This window comes from Orbicella faveolata, unplaced genomic scaffold, assembly GCF_042242905.1.
Source record: "Orbicella faveolata isolate gen_17 unplaced genomic scaffold, um_ofav_v1 contig_12, whole genome shotgun sequence".
NCBI classification, from domain to species: Eukaryota; Metazoa; Cnidaria; class Anthozoa; order Scleractinia; family Merulinidae; genus Orbicella; species Orbicella faveolata.
In genome coordinates, this window is record NW_028301539.1 from 3,760,949 (window position 1) to 3,781,064 (window position 20,116).

Genomic DNA, 20,116 nt, shown 5'->3' on the forward strand with positions numbered 1-20,116 from the left:
TATCTTTATAGGAGAAGTCCGCTGCCAAAAATATTAGCGCCTGTCCGCTTAGCAACCATTCGAAAACAAATATGGCGGGCGATATTCCATGAAACCAAATGTCGCAGAGATCAACTTTGTGGTGAATTTTCTGGAGGAGAATGGCAACAATATTAAACAACACCACATCTAAAGGAGCAGGAAATTACATTGGCGAGACCAAACAGCAACTGAGAGATGGTAAGATTGTTTTAATTAAAAAATGTTTGGCGCTGGAGGAGAGATAAACTTACATGTAAGCTGTACGTTTGTACAAAATGAAGCTGCAACATATATCAATTCCATATATGTCTTTTGATTCTTGTGGTGTCAAGGATTTGGAGTATACAATTATGCCAATAAATTCTTCAGATATGAAGGAGAGTGGAGCAAAGGAAAGAAACATGGTGAGTTAATTATAACTGGACTAACAGGCTGGTTAAACTTAATTCACCAGTACATTATTGGATTTCCCATTGTCGCATTTTTTAATATTTTAGTAATTATAATTTCCTTGGTGTCTGAGGGTGAGGAGAAGTGGAGGAAAGTGTCTTATTCTTGCACTTGATACATCATTCACACATTTATCTCTTCCCATCCAGTGATAGTAGTAACATTCCTGAACTAACTAATGCAACAGATCCTTGAATAAAGTGCTTAGGTTTCTCTAGCTGCTACTCTCTCAAATGGCTTTTTAATACTATTTTACATCCTATGGTGCCATCATTCTCTGTAACACTTTGCAAAGTTGGTTTCTGAGTTTGATAATGGCCAGCCTACAGGTTGGGTAGTGCCCTGTACAGCCATTATTAAGGTCATCATACAATGGTCTTTCTCCTCCTGGCATTGTGTGACCACTCAGGTAACAGCTGTGATGGAGACTTAAGTTAGCTGGATCAATAGAGATACAGACAGTATGAAAATTTATGTATCATCTCTCAGATTTGAACAATAATCTCTTAAAGGTCATGGGAAACTTGTTATGGCAGATGGCAGTTTTTATGAAGGACAGTTTATTGATGGAGAAATCCAAGGTCATGGATTTCGCCGCTGGGCTGCAACAAGGAATGAATACACAGGTCAGTTTGTAAAAGGGGAGCTGAATGGCCATGGAATCATGATTTATGGTGATGGATCACGATATGAAGGAGAATGGCTGGAAAATAAGAGAGAAGGTAAGTTTGTTGTGAAAGGGTGTGTTGTATGTGATTGTACCTCTTTTAAAGATCTTCTTGAGCTTTTAGATAGTAGAACTCCTAAAAAGTAACAGAACTATATAAATTTGCAAACCCAGGGTAATACTAAAAGACAAAATGTCATGCACTTCTGAAGACTTGATTCCACAAAGGGGGACTTCTATATGAAAAGGCTGGGGATGCTCGTTGGAAAAATTGAATTAAACCCCTAAAGGAGACCAGTCTGGGTGTGGTTCAGGCTTTATTTGACCCCTAAAAGATACCACTTAAGACGGAATTAGCCTGTGTACAGCTGCCCCTCCCCTCAAAAAAAAAAATTGGGAGGGGAGGGGCAGCTGTACACAGGCTAAATGGAGTAGGCTTGATTACCAGCTGCTGTTCTGGAAAGGAGCCCGGGTTAGTAGACCGGACTTGAGAGACTGGTGGAAATCGAGCCTAAAAATGGAAACAAGAGTGTTTTTTATAATTTTTTATTTCTCTGAGTGCACCCTAAAAAATACTTTGACACTTAAAAATAGTCATAGCATTTTGTCATGAACACCCTGAGTGAGACCAGAATCCTTGATTTATACTGCTAAGTGAGATGATGAGCATCCCCGACCTTTTCATCCCCAGGGACTTGACGTAGAACCACTGAGAACTGGATTAGTGTTTGTTGTATTCATCATCACTGAACAATGAAAATAATTAGACAGTCAAGTAGCATTTGCCTGTAGGTGTCTTTTGTATGTTGTTGATGATTATTTTTTTGTGCAACAGGAGAAGGAAAACTTATCAGTACAGATGGATCAGTCTATGAGGGATCTTTTCACAATCACAGAAGACATGGAGAAGGAAAATTCATGTTGAGGTATATAAGAAGCTTAAAATACTAGTGAAGTTCAGCAAAAAACTTGCTAGGAGCTGGTCCTTCATTCATGATCTGTTGGTATACTGCTTGAAAAAAAATAAGAGATTTGACCTTAAACATAACCCTACAGAGATTTACAGTTAGAATTGTATTAGAGGAACTTTGATTGGTTGAATATTATTTTAAAACTTAGCAGCAATATTATCCATTGAATTCGCTACACAAAATAGTCTTCCAAAAACCAGAGAACAACATCTGTTCAGCGATGATGTATGCCACTTTCTATGGAGTTTATCCAGACTTTCTAGATCAGTTGTAGATCCTAATGAGGCTGCCATTTTCAGCTACAGTCTGCCATTTGATAATTTTTAAGATTGCTACTGCTTATTGGTATGCAGTACATTATATGCATGCTGCTGGTTACAGTGTATGTGAAAAGCATCTAGTTACCTTGTGTATGTTTAACTTTTATGTATTGTCTGTAACTGATACCAGTGATAAATATAACGCACTGACCCAGAAGGCCTGGATGTCTCTTTCAAACAAGAAAATGCACAGTCTATATTCAACTTCTTTCCCTTCCCCTCCTCACGTTGAGTACATCTTTATTAATCTACAACTGGATACTCTCCAAAATGGTCTTTAATCCTAACAGCACTGGTGATGTTTATGAAGGAGACTGGGTCAATGATCTGCGACAAGGACATGGGATTATGAAATTTATTGATGGAACTATTTATGGGGTCAGTTGACTTACAGTATATCGTGTAATATTTTTAAGATGTGATAGAGAAAATCTTTAAATTAAGCTGAGCTGATGACTGGTTGTTTTTATAAACTTTCATTTCTGTTGACGTTTTTTTTATAGCAGCAAATGCAAAACTCCCCTTTCACATTTGAAGGTTACCAGTTCTCAACTTCAATTTAACAATGTGCCATAAATTATTACCAACAGAAAATATCCATATGCCCCTCCCCTCCCAGAAGGTTTTGGAATTTCCTGGGGGTGGGTTCTCTAAGACCAAAAAATTTAAAGAAATGGGTGAACTCAAGCTTAATTGGAATTTCCAGAGGGGGTGGGGGGAGCTATGCAATAACAATAAAAATTGAAAGCTCTGCTCATCAAGGCTATTGTACCTCATGAAAGTACTTCTCAATAGCTACATTTAAATGGTCACACGTTAGCTAAGGGTTTTATCCACTGACTTAAAGGTGAAACTGTCCTGTGCAGCATTGTAAACAGTACCACACAAAATTATATTCCTTGATAGCTTTCATTTGCATGGTCATATAGTAGGGTTTCATCCACGGACTTTAAAGTTGGGACCAATAAACTTTTTGAAAATTGTGAAGTGGAATGTGATAGATCGATAACAGAGACTTATTTCATGTTCTGTGATATACAGGGCCAGTGGTGGGGAGATGTTTTTAATGGTGAAGGATCCATGATTCACACATCCGGTGTTTCATATGAAGGAATGTGGGTGAATGGCAGGCCGGAAGGTATTGAAAAATTTACAACTCTTGTGTAGTAACAGCAACCAGGGAGGTGAAGTGATGCAAGTGCCCTTGCTGTTTGTTTTGGGCAATGTATGAAATCCTGCAAAAGGATTTGTGTCAGTGATCATTCTCCTTATGTTGTGGGGGATTTTACAGAGTCAAGCAGGATCCCTGCTTTGCTTTCCTTGGTTTGTGATACTGAAGAGGCCATGGTTTTCAACAATTTTGCCGGGGCTTCTGCCAATAAAAGCCTGAAGTAATGAATGTGTTTTCAAGATGGGAGTTGCCTCTATACTGACAAAGTAGCAAACTCAAAAATTTTGTCAAATCAAGCAAAAACATAAATGGAAAATGTTCTGGGAAAATTACTTTGTTACCATAATAGATTAGCGTACCTGGATTTAGAGTTAATAAAATTGTATTTTGTGGTCTAGTGCAAAGTAAGGGGTTTGAGAGTTTTTAGGGATTGCCTCCACACTCCAGAAAACAAGACCAGAATTCCTGGCTAGATGTGACAGCAAAACGATTATGTAGACGAAAGAGACCCTGGGAGCATGGTAGTAATTTTATGTCACAGGGCTATTTCTATTTCAGTGGAGACTGTTTTGATCCGCATTGTTGGCGATGACCACATGGAATTCACGCAAGGGAGACCATTTGGGTTTGAAGTTGAGTGTGTGACAGCAGACGGGGAACCAACCAAAGGTCAGATCATTTTTTTTTCTGTAGGCAAAAACTCAATCGGTTTCAGCACAACTAAGTCATTCAAGGTTACTCAACTTGAAAAGGATTGATTGACAAGTATGCCATCATCGTCCTAATCCATGGTGGCTCTTCTGGCCATACAGCTCCTTAAATGTTGACCAAGTTTTTGATATATTTTGTGAAGGTCGTGTTTTTTTTTAAAATGATATTTTCATTTTTAGAGGAAGGGCGACTGCTGCAGGTGACAGCTGGAGTGAAGGTTGGTTCAAGTAGAAAATCTGCTGATGGGACAGAAAATGAGCTGGACACAATCATGACACCATTGTAAGTTGTGCAGTGAAAAAAAATCACTGATGTTGTACCTGTAGATAAATCTACTGCAGCAGTATTTTCCAATGAAATGCCTAGAAAAGAAAATTCAAAATTTTTGTAGCAGTAAACTTTTGAAAAATTTAGCTGAAAGAACAACTTACAATAATTGAAAACAACACCATTTTGCAGGTAGATAAACTTAGACAGTTGTGTCGAATTGGGCTCTCGGCTCTCAGCGAAGAGTTCAGTGTGGACTGTACAGTGTTGAGACTTCAATACAACTGCCACAAAGATTACTAGTTTCTACACAGCTCCTCTCTAGGATCATCTTAAGTCAAGAGCAACATAGACTGAACTTTGCCTGATGCAGGGTTGTTTAATCCAGTGAAGCCCGGCTTAATTTGTAAGCTGAAAACGATAATGATAAATTTACATTGATATAGTACTTTTACCCTGACATTATGTTATGTATAGTGAACAAGAGTTGGATACTGTTGATTTGTCTTTATATTCTCCTCAATAATTTAATAAGTGGTTTTGAAATTGAGCCATACCCGCTAACGGAGATGCTTGGGGAGATATCAAGTGAAATAGCAATACAAGGAGCATTTTCACAGGCACCAAGTGCTATGTCTAACAGACCTGTTCAAGCATCTTCACCAACTGGGGAGGAGCTAGCTAAACATATGGACAGCATTCAGGTAAAACGCTGATACCATGCTGAAAACCCTTTGTGGCTTTTTCCATGACTCGGCCATGCAGTGTCGTGAAACTTCAATCAAGGTCTTTACCCCACGTAAGGTCCATCTCACTTAGCTCAGTCTCTGCAATTTTCTGTCATGTGGTTCTTGGCCATTCCAGCTTTCTCTTTACATCTGGTTGTTAGGAAGGTGGATAATGCTATCGACTGGATAAATCACTATCCAGTTGATTCAGTTTGTTTTCATTGTTAACAATTATCCACGGTGGATAGTGTAATCCAGTCTTCTAACATTGGGGCCCGGTGTCCATCTTAAGAATGAGCTAATGGTTCATGCACTGGACTCCAGATCATGTGAACCAGGTTTTAGTCATGGGCAGGGTCGTTATGTTGTGTCCTTGGGCAAGACATTTTATTCTCACAGTGCCTTTCTCTACCCTGGTGTATAAATGGGTACTGACAAATTGAATGCTGTGGGGTAACCCTGTCATGGACCAGCATCTCATCCAGGGGGAGTAGAAAATACTTCTAGTTGGTCAATGCTATGGAAACTGGTTTAAGCTCTGGTTGGTACGGACCACTTGGCACGACACAGACTTTACCTTACCCCTTTATTCTTACATGTAGCATGTGGCCTATCCTTCCTTATTCACACGACTACACTCTGACAGCTTGTCTTCTCGCAGGGATTACCTCATTATAGGGAATTAACGCTCGTGTTAATTAACGTATTTGAAATTAACGCGACTTAAATTAACGCGAATTGAAAGTAAATTTGCTTCCCAGTAAAGGAAATTAACGCGAGAGAGGGGGCAAAATTTCAAAATGAGGGAAATTAACGTGTCTGCTACACCAAGAAAAAACCAGAATTTGTTGAGAACAGGAACCAATCAGTGTGCTGACAGCGAACACGAACAAAATTCAGTTGAAGTACAGTAAACGATTTACTAATGTGAAAGATTGATGTGAAATGTAAAGTGCGCGGATAAAATTTATTGTTTGGCTGTGTCAAGAATGTCTGGAGTGTGTCACAAATTTGGGCGAAAATAATGATAATTAACGTCGCGGAAATTAACGCGCAACTTAATTAACAGCGCGGAAATTAAATTAACGCGAATTTTTGAAATTCGCGTTAATTTCATAAAGCGCTAATTTCCTCCAATAAGGTAATTTTCTTTGTGTTGTTATTAGATTACTGACACATCAGATTTTGGAGACAAAGAAAGTTCAGTGCCTGAGGCGGGCCATGCTGAGATGCCAAGCAGGACCACTGCTCCGTCACAGGCCAGCACTATGATGCCGTCAAGTTATGACAAGAGTACAACTCTTGGCGGAGAAGGTAAATGTAATACACAGGCAAACCTCTCCTTACTTGCACCTCTGCTCAACTTAGCAAATTATACCCACAATCGAGTGATCAGCAAAACTCTAAATCTAACCCTCCCCCCATAAATTTGTAGGGTCCTGCAAGTTAATATGTATTTTGTGTAGTTGTTCTAAACTCTTTTTCGGTTTAGTTCCTTGGATATTTCAAAGCTATGTAATAGAGGTGGCACAAACGGACAGGGACAGACCATTGCTTTTCTGAGGGAAGGGGGGGGGGGGGAAGTTGGGCAATTTTCTGGGGCATGTTCATCTTCAGGTTCTGCATGATTTTTTTTTGGTGGGCAAAAGCTTGTCCAAGAATTATTTTAACATCAATAAAACAGGACCTGGATAGTAGGAAGCACTTGCTGGACTTTTTTCCCTAGGGCTCCCCTTGCACCATTTGGTTTTGAGCAGTTTTTGCTGTGAAGGACTTTTTTTTTCAGAAATTGCTCCCCTCCTCCTAAAACAAAAATGGTCCTTTGTATCCATAGTCTAGTTTTGCCAAGGGCTAAGTTTGCAATATTTGTTTGCAAACTTTCGATAAATCTCTCAGATTTCAAACACATGCGGGATAAAAACTGAGTTCTACTGGGAAAACTATTAATATTCCCATCTATGTTTTGTCTGCGTAGCCGCTGACGTACTGATGGTTCCTCCAGTGTTAACTCTGCCGCCGCCTGTCTCCCCTGTGCGGACAGCTGGTGGGAAAGCGCTGTTTGAAAATCTCTACATACCACCCCTCCCCCCTGGGGTTAAACCACTGAACAGTTTTGGATCGGTGCATTCATCTATGCATAACATCACTGCCACTGAAGATTCAAGGGCAACAAATGGAAGGTATGTGGCATGCTGTGTGAGAGCAAACAACTCAGTGACTCTCTGCTACCTTGATAGCATACGTACTGCAATCTGATTCGCTAAAGAGGTGTCTACTGTTTAACAATGAGATTAGCACATTAGCGCGTGAAATTTCTATCACGCATAGACATTGAGAGCGAATAATCTAATTGTTTTAGTAAGCATCTACAAGTCGTTCAAAACTCTATTTAAATCGCCTTCACAGATACTTCAAAAACGCAAAGAAACGATGGTCATTTTGTTGACAACCGGACAATGCTAGGCTACTCACCATCTACAACGGAACAGATAGTGAGTAGCGTAGTCGATTAGAGAACGGCATTCGTGATAGAACGCTAGTAGATTTATACTAAAAATCGATAGAACTCTTTCGTGGGGCATGTATGGTTTTTCAAGCATTATAGTCAATTGGGCATGTGGGGCGCGAATTTCGTTTGCTCGGATATAATATTTTGTTTAAAGCCTCGCAGGATGCGAAGTGCAACTTAAAACTTTCTTGGGCTCATGTTTTGATAGTATTCTAACGCATTGATAAAGAAAGAAAGTTAGCGATTTGCATTTCCCTCCCGCTTCCCGCCCTTGCCTCTTCCCTCTCTCCCCTACCCCTTTGTTTCCCTATTATGTCGGAATTACCCTCCCCCCCGTCCACACAAAAGTCGTCTCCCTCTTCGGAGCTCCTAGTCTGATTGTTAGAGTACTCACAACTCAACAGCACCTGTCAAAACAGCATATACTTTCCATTTTTATTAGAACCTTTTTTGTAAAAACGTTGAGGCTATGATCTTCTTGAAATAGATCTTTTCGCTTCTATTGCTTTTAAAATTTTCCAAGTTTTTCCAGAGACTCCAGTTAAGCATTTGTGTTTCCATAATTTCAGGATGAAAAGCAAGGCCAACCTAGGGCTGAACCCCAACATGTTGAAAGTAGTCAACCGAAACGTGCCCTCGTCTGCAGTCTCAGATGGAAGGAAGAAGAAGGACGCTTTGGCTGACGTGGTGGAGAAGGCAGACGGAAAACGGAAGAAGGAAAAGAAAGAAGAAAAAGATGATAAATTCTGTAAACCGGGTGAGGAAAACTATAGGGCCTACAACATAATTGACAGTGTTACAGTAAAAAACACCAGAGGGCCAGATATTCTGTCGCTTCATTGGTCAAAACTGAGCTCGTGATCAGCGGCGTAGCACTGCATGGCAACTGTCAAAAAAAAATAACTGTCACGTGATATTCCCCAATGAGGATCTCGCAGAGAAACACATGTCAGTCATCTGTTGTTCACGTGCTCTGAACAAGAGGTCACGTGCGAAGTCAACATATCCAATCTCCAAACCATGTACTGTTACGATTATAAACAAGCCAATAGGGAGAATTTAAATATTGATATCCTGTTGTTGTCTTTTCACAGGTGACTATGTTATTATAGTTGAAGATGTGACATCGCCACCATTTCTTGACATCACCCTAGCTCCTGCATTTCTTCATGTGAAAGTTAACCAAAAGAAAAGAGCTCGAAGCAAAATGGAGTCACGAAGAAACTGAAAAAAAAAAAATTGGAATCAATTTTTCCTGGCTTGGAGTGGATTTTTCACAGCAGTTCTTTCTGAAATTGTAGTCAGGTTTTGACAGTTTAATACTTAAAGCCAGGGTATTTGTTTTAGCTCTAATTTTTGAGCCAAGGCTTGCCTGAGAGTGAACATGCTTGCACCTCTTAGTTTCAAGTTTGGACAGAAGCGGACACTACACTTACTTATTGTGCATCTGAACTCGAAGCAAAAACGTAACGGCTGGAAAGCGCGGGATAAATCACATTGGCTAGAATGATGTCGCACGCGTTTTTTGAGCCCATGAAAATACAGTCAACACATTTTTCAGCAGAAAAGGTTTAATTACACGTTTCAAAGTTGTCTTACATCTTCACAGCATGCAAAGTTTGTAAACATGTATTTCACATTACGATGATTTTATCTGTACATATATTTGTAAAAAAGAAGAAATTATCTCTTACTAGAGACATTAAAAACATCAGAAATAAATAAAATATGCCCGAGTATTTTGAGTGACAGTAAAATTGTTGAAAATGAAATTTAACTTCATTTGATCCAACAGAAAAAACACTCCCAACACGATGTCAATTATTGGGTGAAAAACGATGTTGAAAGGTTTCTACGTATTTTTTTTTGTTAAACTAATGTATTTATCGTACAGTATCTATAAGAAAATTCTCGATCGTGATTGGTTCTCCGAGCGTCTATTTAGGCACGTAATCGCTTCCAATTTTGTTTCTGTAATCGTATACCAGCAATTAGATACCTATCCTATTCGCACGTCAATTACGTGCGTTTTAATGGCTTCCTTCTTAGTGTTCCCTACACTTTTTCAAACTTATGCAAAACACTACTGACTTTTTCGCTCGAAATTTGTTGTGAATGCGATTTATTAGTAATTGAACAACGTGTCGTACAGTTCAGGAAGTAATCGTGCTCGTATTTCAAATCGGCTACGCGCTCATCTGATATTAAACTTACTCGCGCGATTATTCCCTGAATTGTACGACACTCAGTCCAATTACTACTATTACTAATAACTTAAATTAATTTTGTGTCTCTGAGGCCAAGTAGTACGGGCTACATTTTCTTCCACCTTTTCGCACAACAAAATTGCACTTTAAGTTATGGCCCGTATTACCAACAGTAAAACTACAATGTCTGAACAGGGTTTCTACTGAACCATGTTAAATTCGAGGTAACACTAAACATGTTTTGACCTAGTGTGAACGAGGTATGAGACGCTCCTGGAAAATATCTTTTCTGATGACGGAGCTCCGTAGAGATCCGTATAAGATCCCTGATTGGTTGCTTTGTGCTCGTGAAAATTCAAATCCCAGCAACAACCAATGATAGACACACATAAGTCTGACATTTTTCGCGCCAAATCTAAAACGTTTCCCGAGCGGCGAGCAAATTTAGCGCGCAAAGCAAAAATCTTCATTTACTCACTCGGCTCACTTAAATTAGTCAGTAAATCTTGGCCATTCCGAAACTTTTTTTCTTTCCACCAACCCATCACAAAACTTCTCCAACCAGTTGACCAGTTCCTTCTGTATTGATAAACTCAGCACCTTTTGCCTCTTTCTCTCGTACTCTCTCTGTCCATCGACTTCTTCGTTGGTGTCGGCCTCGCTGTCACTGTCGTCGAAGCCCATCAGGTCCCCTCCTTGACTCTTGAAGAACGTAGTCTTGGTGAGGTCGGTCGGTTTAAAGATCGATAAGTACTTTTTGTGGCCGTTTATTGCCAGCACAATCCCAGGCGTCACTTCACCAAACCGATCCACCTCCATAACGTCTGTGCACCAGGCCAAGTTATCAGAGATGGAGAGCCAAGTAAACTCAAAATTTGGGTTACTAAATGACAATCGAAACAAGTTGTTAGTCAACTCAACTCAACATCAAAACACCGTGAGCCCCTGGGGGGGGGGGGGGGGTCCCCTGGGCCCGTCCCCTAGATCCGCCACTGAATCTGTGTTAGTTATGTTTTCAGTCTTACGTTTATGTTAAATACATTTTGTAAAACAGGAACAACCCATTTGTTAGTATGTGGATCAGCATTTGGAAAATTCCGAAGAAATTTGCCTTCATTCCACACGATTTTTCTACCAAATCGTGAAATGTAAGTCGCGCGAAATTAATTGCTTCTTTCATTTTCAAAAAACAATAGGAGAATACACAAGGTAATGTTGATTTAACAGCCTTCTTCTTTAATTGGACTACGTAACATCCCTGGAAAAAAACAGCTAGCGGAGTGTGTTTGCAAATGAAGGGAAGTCTGGAGGTCAACTACTAACCTCTTCCAGGCGTTCAGTTAGTTGGGGCGCAGCGCGGAAAACAGCGCGCAAAAAAGTAAAAAAAGCGCGGCGAGAGTAAGCGAAAGAACTTCCTTTCTTTCGCTTTCTTCCTTCCTTTCGCTTCCTCTCGCCGCGCTTTTTTATTTTTTTCGCGCGCTGTTTTCCGCGCTGCACCCCAACTAACTGAACGCCTGGAAGAGACTAGTCAACTACTTACCCACTATAGGGATTGACCACGTCGGCATAAGCTTGTATCAAAGGTGATTTCACTGGTTCTTGTGCACTGAGTGCATCTACCAACAAAGTGAACGTGATGTGACCCGGGGGAGCATTCCTGATCTGGGCTTGCTCTGTACCTGGGTCTAAACGAAGGAGGCCCAAAGCTGACACACTCTGTGCTGCCCTGTGGTCGTCTTTGGATGACGATTTGTGTACCCTTTGAATAGAGTCACTGAAGAAAATGCAACAAGTTAGAAAAAACGAAGACGTCAGTTAAGTGGAGTCGACCAGTGACTTAATTAACGTTTACTCGTAAACTAAAGTTTTTTGTTTTTCAAAGAAAAATGTAGCTGCACCCGTAATACTCCGAACCTTCCGGCATTTTAGAAAACTGTTTAGGCTCGAGGTAATTTTGCAGTGACCAAACACAACCACGTGTGGTAAATATCCTGTTATGCCTGAGCGGTGTTTCCTTTTTCACTTTTTGCAGCGCTAACGCACGCACAAGCGCAAGCTTGTGCTTATACCTGCGTCAAGGTCGTTTTCACGGTGAAATAAGAATTATGTGTTTGCACTTGCGCTTGCGTCGTTAGTGAAAACCATGCTTTAGCAGGTCTATGTTGTGGTTAAAGAGCTCTCTGTTGACACGTTATGTGGTTGTTGACACGGTATGTGAATGAAATCCCAAAGGAAATTTGTTTAAAAAAATATGGCATATGAAAACTAGTCAGAGTTTCTTCTTTGTGACGCTGTTGATGTTTTTCAACGTTTCCGAAGAAGAACTTTGAGTCAATCTGGCTCTGTCACTTTTAGGGGGTAATATGAGGGACGACTGAAAGTGTTCTTTGCCCCGTTGGTTCACAATACACGTGATATTTATTCAATGTAAAGCTACCCAGAAAAGAAATTTTTTACATGTTTTGTTTCGTTTTGTTGGTGCCAAAGTAATACCAAAGAAAGTGAAGTGAAATGGAATCTGTTTTAGACTCTTCCAGGCGTTCAGTTAGTTGGGACACATCGCGATAAACGGCGTGCGAAAAAATAAAGGGTGAACCCCCTCTCTTCATTTTTCGCTCGCCGTCTATCGCGCTGTGCCCCAACTAAATGAACTCCTGGAAGAGGCAAGGGCTAGGTCCGTATTGAGTCAATCATTACTTACTTTGCACCAGGACGTAAAACGCTAAAAAACAGAATAACTCCAAGTCCGCACAACAGCGAAAGCAAAGATAGGGTTTCTCTCCTGACAAAAGGAAAGAAACGACACAATTGGTTGTTATATGGTAATGTTTCATCTAGTTTTAGACTTGCTTACAAGTCGAGCTGCGAGAGCAGAGCTCAGAGCGAGAGAAACGTCAATACAAAGGTTGGGGACTTTGAAAGTCTGTATCACCGTGGAAACAAGATGCATATGATATTGTTCGCTGAGTTCGGTAAGATAAAATGAATACGATTCCGTGACGTTTGAATATTTTAAGCAAATCACGACGACGACGGCAACGAGAACGTCACCAAGCAAAAAGTTTAATGAACAGAACAATAGCTGTGCACGTGCGTTGTAAATCTTTGTACATTTCTTTGCCTTCCTCTGCAAAACAACAACATGAAATGACCAAGTTCTGCGTAGTCTGAGGAACACGAACGACGACCGTTAATTTTTTGTTTTTCCATTTGGAATTGAACGCTGTCATTGCATATTTAGCCTGAGCACGTTTTAAGAACCATTGGTGTACTGAACAAATCTAGACAGTTGCGAATTTCGGTGGTAAAATATAAGTTCATTTTTGACTAGGCGTCGTCCTCGGCGTCGCTGTTGTTATTGCTTAAGCTCTCTATAAAATGTTCCGGGTAATTTTGAAATCATGAGTTGCAAAGAAAAGAGAAAAAGTAACATGAGGTGTTTATCACGAAATTTCAAATCAAAAACAACTTACCGATGCATTGAAGATTTCACGTAGTAAAAGACATCTACACACCAGTTGAACAAGGCTGTTACGAGTCCCTGAGGAAGCAAAAGAATCTTCCGTTGACGTAACATTCTGACATTGCTTTCAAGAGACCACGTTAGTTATTTCAAAACTGAAAGGTACACGGAGCGCACAGATCCCTAATACTGGGACAGAGCATTGCATGTGCATTTATTTCATGGTGGCCGTTTCATCTTGAATCATCTTGAAAAGAAAAGGAGAATAAAAGAAGTAACGGTTACGTTCTCCTTTCATATGATAAAGCGTGATTCGCCACCTAAGATACGCAAATAGCCAGGGCTGACAACAGGTGTGACGTGTACCCCACCAAAAATCTTCAGGGAAAAAATTTCCTTATAAGCAAAATCCTGATGTTAAAGTTCAAAATTATCACATCATATCCTGAATTATGATTATTTTGTGTGCTGATGAAAACATTTTCATTCTTACGTTTAGTCTTAGGTATACTTAAGGTAGTCCTTTGCATAAGCCTTTTGGCTTCCCTGGACTTCCTTGCTTTTTACACATTGATATTATGTAAATATGGTGGAACCCTGTTTAACGGTCACCGTTAATATGGCCACCTCGTTAATACGCCCAGAGTTTTGTGGCCCGTGGTGACCAGGTTAACAGGTTCCCATTAAATATTTATAAATGGCAAAAAATAAAACAGACAAACAAAACATAGCACGCCACTTATGACCATGACGTGCCATAAACGGTTACTAACTGGAGCATGTTCATTGTAAATTAGAGGAATGCTTGAAGTGTAGCGCAGTTTTCCTTCGCCCGACAGCAAGTCATCCAACATCAAGGTCAGTTTGGCCTTGGACAGTGACTCCTGCTCTTTGGACACACACAACCCCCCTGAGAGCCAGTCATATCTGATTTGCTTCCGACCTTTGTTCCAAAGAAATATGACCTGAAAATTACAAAATAATCCAGTATGTATGCGTTAAAATAACAGTACAATTATATTACAAAAAGCCTGGATAGATCCATACATGAGGATGGTATCAGAAGAAAGGAGAAGGGAAGGAAAGGGAGAAGAGAGTGTAGGAGGGGAAGTGAGGAGAGGCAAGGCAGGGTGAGGTGAGCCAAGGATGGGAGAGGTGAGGCAAGGCGAGGCCAGGCAAGGAGGGGAGAGGCAAAGCAAGGCTGGGCAGGGCAGGGAAGGAGGGAGAGGCGAGGTAAGGGAAGGCAAAGCAAGGATGGGAGAGGTGAGGCAAGGCAAGGCCAGGCAAGGAGGGAAGAGGTGAGGCAAGGCGAGGAGGGGAGAGGAGAGAAGAGGAGAGAAGAGGAGAGGGTAAAATCATCAAAACATGGTACATTGTTTAAGAAATAAAAAGCACGTTCAATGTTTCTATCAAGTTATACAGAGATGAGTGGAAGTGTGGGAGAATGAGAAATGCTGTGGGAACACAAGTCGATAGGGGAGTGTTTCCACAGCTTTTTCAAGTTCTCCTAAACTTTCATGGAGATTTTTATAACTCAATAGAAACACATAGAACATGTTTTCTATTTCTTTTATAAAATATGGTGACAAAAAAGAAAATAACTTGTTTACTGTGATCATCAAAATGTAATTTATCTTTGCTTGTGCCATCATAATTTTACATCAACAGCATGTGCTAGTTCTGTGTCTCTATCAAGTTTTAGTATAAATCTACTAGCTTTCTATCATGAATGCCATTCCCTGATTGGCTACGCTACTAACTATCTATTCTGTGATACTGTAGAGAGTGAGTAGCATAGCAGTGTGCTGTTGTTAACAAAATGGTGGATGCTCCTTGGCGTTTTCAAAGTGTCTGTGAAGAGGATTTAGGTAAAGTTTTGAACGACTAATAGATTTATACTAAAACAATAATTAGATTATTCACTCTTGATATCTTTGCGTGATAGTTGACGCGATAGCAATCAAGAGCAAATAATCTAATTGTTTAATAGAAACATGATTTTTAACCAATCAGCACGCACATTTTCTTTGGGCTATTTTCGAGTCAAGAGTATTTGTTCAAAAATCAAGTTCACCATTTACCTTTGATGCAGTTGAATTATCTGCACATTTGTCATCCTTCCTTCCATCTTTGAACTCTTCAATTAGCTCTCTTTGCACATCAACATATACATACAAAAATTTCACTCGCTTCTCGGAGAGGTACTTGTTATCTTTTGCTAATAACTTCAGAACAAGCTTCTCTTTCTCATGTTGGTCTTGCTTAGTAAAAAGAATGACACAAAGTCTGAAAAAAAAAAATGCATTCAACAACCATGTCAAGTAAAATAGGACCCTTTGCTTGGCAGATATCTTTGAAGACACAACTGCTAAAAAGGACCCCCTCTCCTAAGTTGGCATATCCCATAACTGGACACATCCCCACCAACTTTCAACAAACATTTCTCCTAAACAGATGCATTTGCTAACCCTCTCCTTATGTGGACACAGCTAATACAAAGTTACTTCCTAATTGGACTCTAGCCACAATAATCTTGACAACTCCTTCTGGTGGACACCTCCCTGTAATAATGCACTTGCCATAATTGGACACTTCCCCTAAAGAGACATCTTTCCAGTGTAAACTCCCTTATCTGGGCCTTTCCTAAGTAAACACCTCCCTTGTCACTAAGCAGACATCTTCCCTCTGCTACACTCAAGAGGAAACCTCCTCCAAATGAACACCTCTCCTAATTGGACACCTCTAATGAGTAAACAACTCTCATAATTGACATCTCTCCATAAACTATGCACACATCCCCTAAACGGGCACCAAGTCCAACACAAAAGCTAATACCTCTTCTAAGCAGACCACAACCACGTTCTAAATCTTTTAAGACCTCCGGTGAAAGGATACCTCCAATTTATTATATTATATTAAAAGTGTTACATGGATATATTTCATAAAAACAGGTTCACTAACCTTCGTAACGATCTAAACCTCTCCTCAGGACAAAGCTCATCAAACAAGGCTCTTGAAGAGAGTCTTGGAAAGTGCAGATATTTGTGAGATTCAACTACTTCCCTCAGCTTTCCACTTGTTAGTTCTGAAGCCTGCAGTAAAACAATGTTATATTTAATTAAAAACAAAGTGTAGTTCTCATCTGTTTTTGGGATTGCAGCTTTCAAAACATGTTAGAGGCTTGATTTAGATTAATTCCTTGGTCCAAAAATTCTGAAATTTTTTCAATTGATAATTTCAAAAAAATCATCAAGTATACCAATGCTTATTAATTTTTAATTTCATTGAAATTTTTAATTACAACCAAGCAATGATGTCAAGTTATGAATCAATAATTCCCTGTTTTCCAATTAATTTTTTTCTTACTATGAAGCTGTCATTTTTAGATCATAAAAGTCAATGAAATAAGTAGTTTTGTTATGACCATGGTCACAATGGCCCCACAACTACACTGTACAAGTTGTTGGCCAGAAATCATTGTCCAGTCAGTAAAACATCGTGACATCTTAGAATCAATATTTCATGTTACCCTGACAACAACATCTGCCACTGCCACGTCATCCTTAAAGATTAACACAGTTGGTTCTTTTGAGTCCACTCGGAATCGTTTTCTCAGAGACTGCCCAGAGCCATCTGTCAATGAAACAAAGCCAAAAGACTGATGTTTGTAACTGCTGAAAGCCACCAGATGATACAGGAGTGACGGCAGAGGCTTGGGTGAAAACAGCATGACACTTGGTTTGTTGTTAACACTTGTTGTTAGGAAGGTATCAACATTGTTTGTTGTAATCTGAAAACAGAAGACAAAGAAAATCTAGGTTTCATATACATGTAAGTTCACATATAAGCAATAATTCAACAAGTTATCTTTAACATTTTATATTGGGTTCTATCAATTTCATTTACAACAATATATTAGTGACTGTGAAAAGTTGGAACTAGCAGTCTACCACAGGGTCTGCAATCAAACCTAGTGGCCCAGTGGGCAAATGCTTTTCTCTGGGTTTTTATAGTGGGTAGTGACAAGGAGAATACAAAGTACATGTACCTACCACCCCTCCTCGGAGGGAAGCTAGTCCATCCCAGGGTTATCCCCAGAGTATTTAATTTTTATTTGTTGGTACCTATACCTGAGCAGAGAAATGCCCTATGAGAGTAAAAGTGAATGCTTTGCTCACAAACAAAGACCTCGGCCAGGACTCGAAACCATTGATCCAGAATGTAACGCGTGATCTAGGCATGAGGTCACTCTAGCACTCCCTCCTCTCATGTTACTGGTTACCTTTTTGAAAAAGAGATAGTTTATTATTACCTTCTCAATTAAACCTCTTGGAAACAACCCCATCACAAAATCCTTCAGACCTTGAACAGTAACCCTATCATTGTAGAACATAACCCGTCCATTAATGATGCCAACGATAGTGGGAACCCTTCTAGCACCCAAAGCATTGACAAGGCGTGGACTTCTGTTGACGTTGATGATGCCAATCCCTACGCCAACCTTCTTCATGCTGCTGGATGCTTGCTCCCATGACTCTTCAATCTGCGCACCTTTAAAACAAAAGTAGGTTGCACAATGAACCTGTATAAACTAAGATAAAATGTTCGAAGTTTCTTTTTTGTTATCACAACAATGCTAACCGTCAATCTCATTCCCCTAGTCTGCTTTTCTTTAGGTCAGCATCAAAAATGCGCACTTGAACCAATACTGATTTTTTGATTATGCAAGTACAGAGTGCTCATTTTTCTTTGTCAGTGAATCAGCATTACACTGAAATGACTGCAAGCCCTCAAATCAGGGACTTCTGCATCAGTACTAGCCAGAGTCCAGTTCTTGGTGCTGACCAAAAGAAAAGCGGGCTCTGGGGATGAGGTAAACTAACTGGTAGGCAAAAAAATTGGTGCTTTTTACTGACTCCGATATAAATATTTTATTAGTATTAAACTTACAGGCAAAACACCAATCAGAGATGATTTCTATCAAGTATGGCTTCTCATAACTCTCTGGCAAGACTGATTTGTAATATGCTCTCTGGCTGATCTGGCCGGGCTTGGACCAAGTGTTTTGAAAAGGCATTCCATTGAAGAAGAAGCTAAATCCACTGTGAGGGTCATAAAATGGTTTCTCATTATGTCCACCATTGCTTGGCTTTCCTGTGGTACCATACATATCAAAATTCTTTTTCTTTTCATCATCTGACAAAATCTGCAAATTTTCAAGTCACACGGATCAAATAAATAAAAGTGGTTTAATTTGCTCCTCCATCAATTAAGAAATTAAAAACATGTACCATGTTTCTATCGAGTCAGAGAAACATGAGTGGAAGTTTGGGAGAATGAGAAATGCAGTAGAAACATAAGCCACGAGGCGAGTGTTTCCACAACTTTTTCAAGTCCTCCCAAAACTTTTATGAGCATTTCTATAACTCAATAGAGAAACAGAGAACATGTTTTCCATTTCTTTTAGAAAACACCGGGATGAAAAGTAAAGAAAAACAACTTGTTTACTTTGATCATCAAAATGAAAATTCTCTTTGCTTGCGCCATCATTATGTCAACAGCTCGTGCTAGTTCTGTGTTTCTATCGAGTTATAGAAACAGAGTTTTTAACCTATCAGCATTGGTTTTTTCTTAGGGCTGTTTTCTAAATGCTTTTATTATGCACGACCCAATTAAATAAAGGTTGTCTGTCCATCTTTCTGTCTGTCTAACCTCCTTACATCATTCATTTATTAACTGAAGCACTAGAAATTAATTAGCTCTTGGTTGGCAACAGGTGCCAAACTGAGAGTGGCTACTGAAGCAAAGTCAGGCCAGTTCCAATAAAAACAGACGCTCAATTTGGATTCGGTCTAGCTCACAACTCCCTAAGCAGCATTAATACCAGTAACTGTGATGATCTTTCGTGTAGTATATCCTTCTCTACAGCTCAACAATAAGACATTTCATATAAATTATTCCCTTCCTAGAGAGATTTTTGTAAAGAAGTACAAATGTAAGCTTCCTTATGACATACCTCGTGAGCTTCATTGATTTTAATGAATTTTTCTTGGGCTTTAGGGTCACTGTTCTTGTCTGGATGCCTAAAGATTATAGAAGACGACGACATCAGAGGATCGTGCAAGGAAGCATAAAACAACAAACATGTGACGTTTTGTTCAATATTTCTTGTACTTCAAGGCCGGAAGAGTACGTACACTTCACAACACCGATTGCAAAATCAGATTTTTCTCCCTTTGAAGCAATCGATATGCATTAAAAGGTCTTCGATATCAAGATGAAGATCGCTAAAAGATAAAGCTACAGTAATTCACTAACCAGTTTCGTGCCATTTTCTTGTAAGCTCTTTTTATGTCAGCATGGCTTGCAGACCGAGATACACCCAGTATCTTGTACGGGTCTTCATCGGCTCCCAAACAATCCAAGCGCAACGGAAAATAGAGCAAAACCAAAACAAATGTAACCAAATTTCTCATGAGCAGAATGCATGCCATCATCAGTCGCTAAAAAGGCAAAAATCGGATGAATTGACACGACGTTTCACTGCATTCTTTTTTGCGTTCCCTTTGGCCAAATGGGTGAAGCCGCTGACAAGGTAAATATATAGAGCCTGCAATGCTGTACACCAGCG

At 39.8% G+C, this 20,116-nt stretch overlaps 2 protein-coding genes across 2 annotated transcripts; one reads left to right on the forward strand and one right to left on the reverse strand.

The window, feature by feature from the left end:
• The first annotated feature begins 52 nt into the window (after positions 1-52).
• Positions 53-9,542, forward strand: LOC110063711 (MORN repeat-containing protein 1-like). Its single transcript, XM_020770706.2, has 13 exons — positions 53-219; positions 354-425; positions 984-1,193; positions 1,974-2,064; positions 2,720-2,807; positions 3,471-3,567; positions 4,159-4,269; positions 4,491-4,593; positions 5,114-5,282; positions 6,473-6,620; positions 7,282-7,486; positions 8,385-8,572; positions 8,910-9,542. The coding sequence occupies exons 1-13, from the start codon at positions 141-143 to the stop codon at positions 9,041-9,043; spliced, it is 1,695 nt and encodes a 564-aa protein (XP_020626365.2). The 5' UTR covers positions 53-140; the 3' UTR covers positions 9,044-9,542.
• On the reverse strand, positions 9,369-20,088 carry LOC110063748 (dnaJ homolog subfamily C member 16-like). Its single transcript, XM_089282111.1, has 12 exons — positions 19,804-20,088; positions 19,502-19,568; positions 18,436-18,691; positions 17,798-18,036; positions 17,015-17,275; positions 16,447-16,577; positions 15,567-15,771; positions 14,259-14,450; positions 13,496-13,563; positions 12,724-12,804; positions 11,563-11,796; positions 9,369-10,905 (listed from the first exon to the last, which is right to left on the reverse strand). The coding sequence occupies exons 1-12, from the start codon at positions 19,980-19,982 to the stop codon at positions 10,515-10,517; spliced, it is 2,304 nt and encodes a 767-aa protein (XP_089138237.1). The 5' UTR covers positions 19,983-20,088; the 3' UTR covers positions 9,369-10,514.
• Positions 20,089-20,116: the final 28 nt, after the last annotated feature.

Bases quoted from the DNA above. Each gene is read 5' to 3' on its own strand.
- LOC110063748 (XM_089282111.1), bottom strand. From the start codon at position 19,982: ATGATGGCATGCATTCTGCTCATGAGAAATTTGGTTACATTTGTTTTG. The intron at 17,276-17,797 runs GTAATAATAAAC...TTCTGTTTTCAG, and splicing joins CAAGAGGTTTAATTGAGAAG to ATTACAACAAACAATGTTGA. The intron at 10,906-11,562 runs GTAAGTAGTTGA...ATTGTCATTTAG, and splicing joins GTGGTCAATCCCTATAGTGG to TAACCCAAATTTTGAGTTTA.
- LOC110063711 (XM_020770706.2), top strand. From the start codon at position 141: ATGGCAACAATATTAAACAACACCACATCTAAAGGAGCAGGAAATTAC. The intron at 426-983 runs GTGAGTTAATTA...AATCTCTTAAAG, and splicing joins GAGCAAAGGAAAGAAACATG to GTCATGGGAAACTTGTTATG. The intron at 4,594-5,113 runs GTAAGTTGTGCA...TAATTTAATAAG, and splicing joins GACACAATCATGACACCATT to TGGTTTTGAAATTGAGCCAT.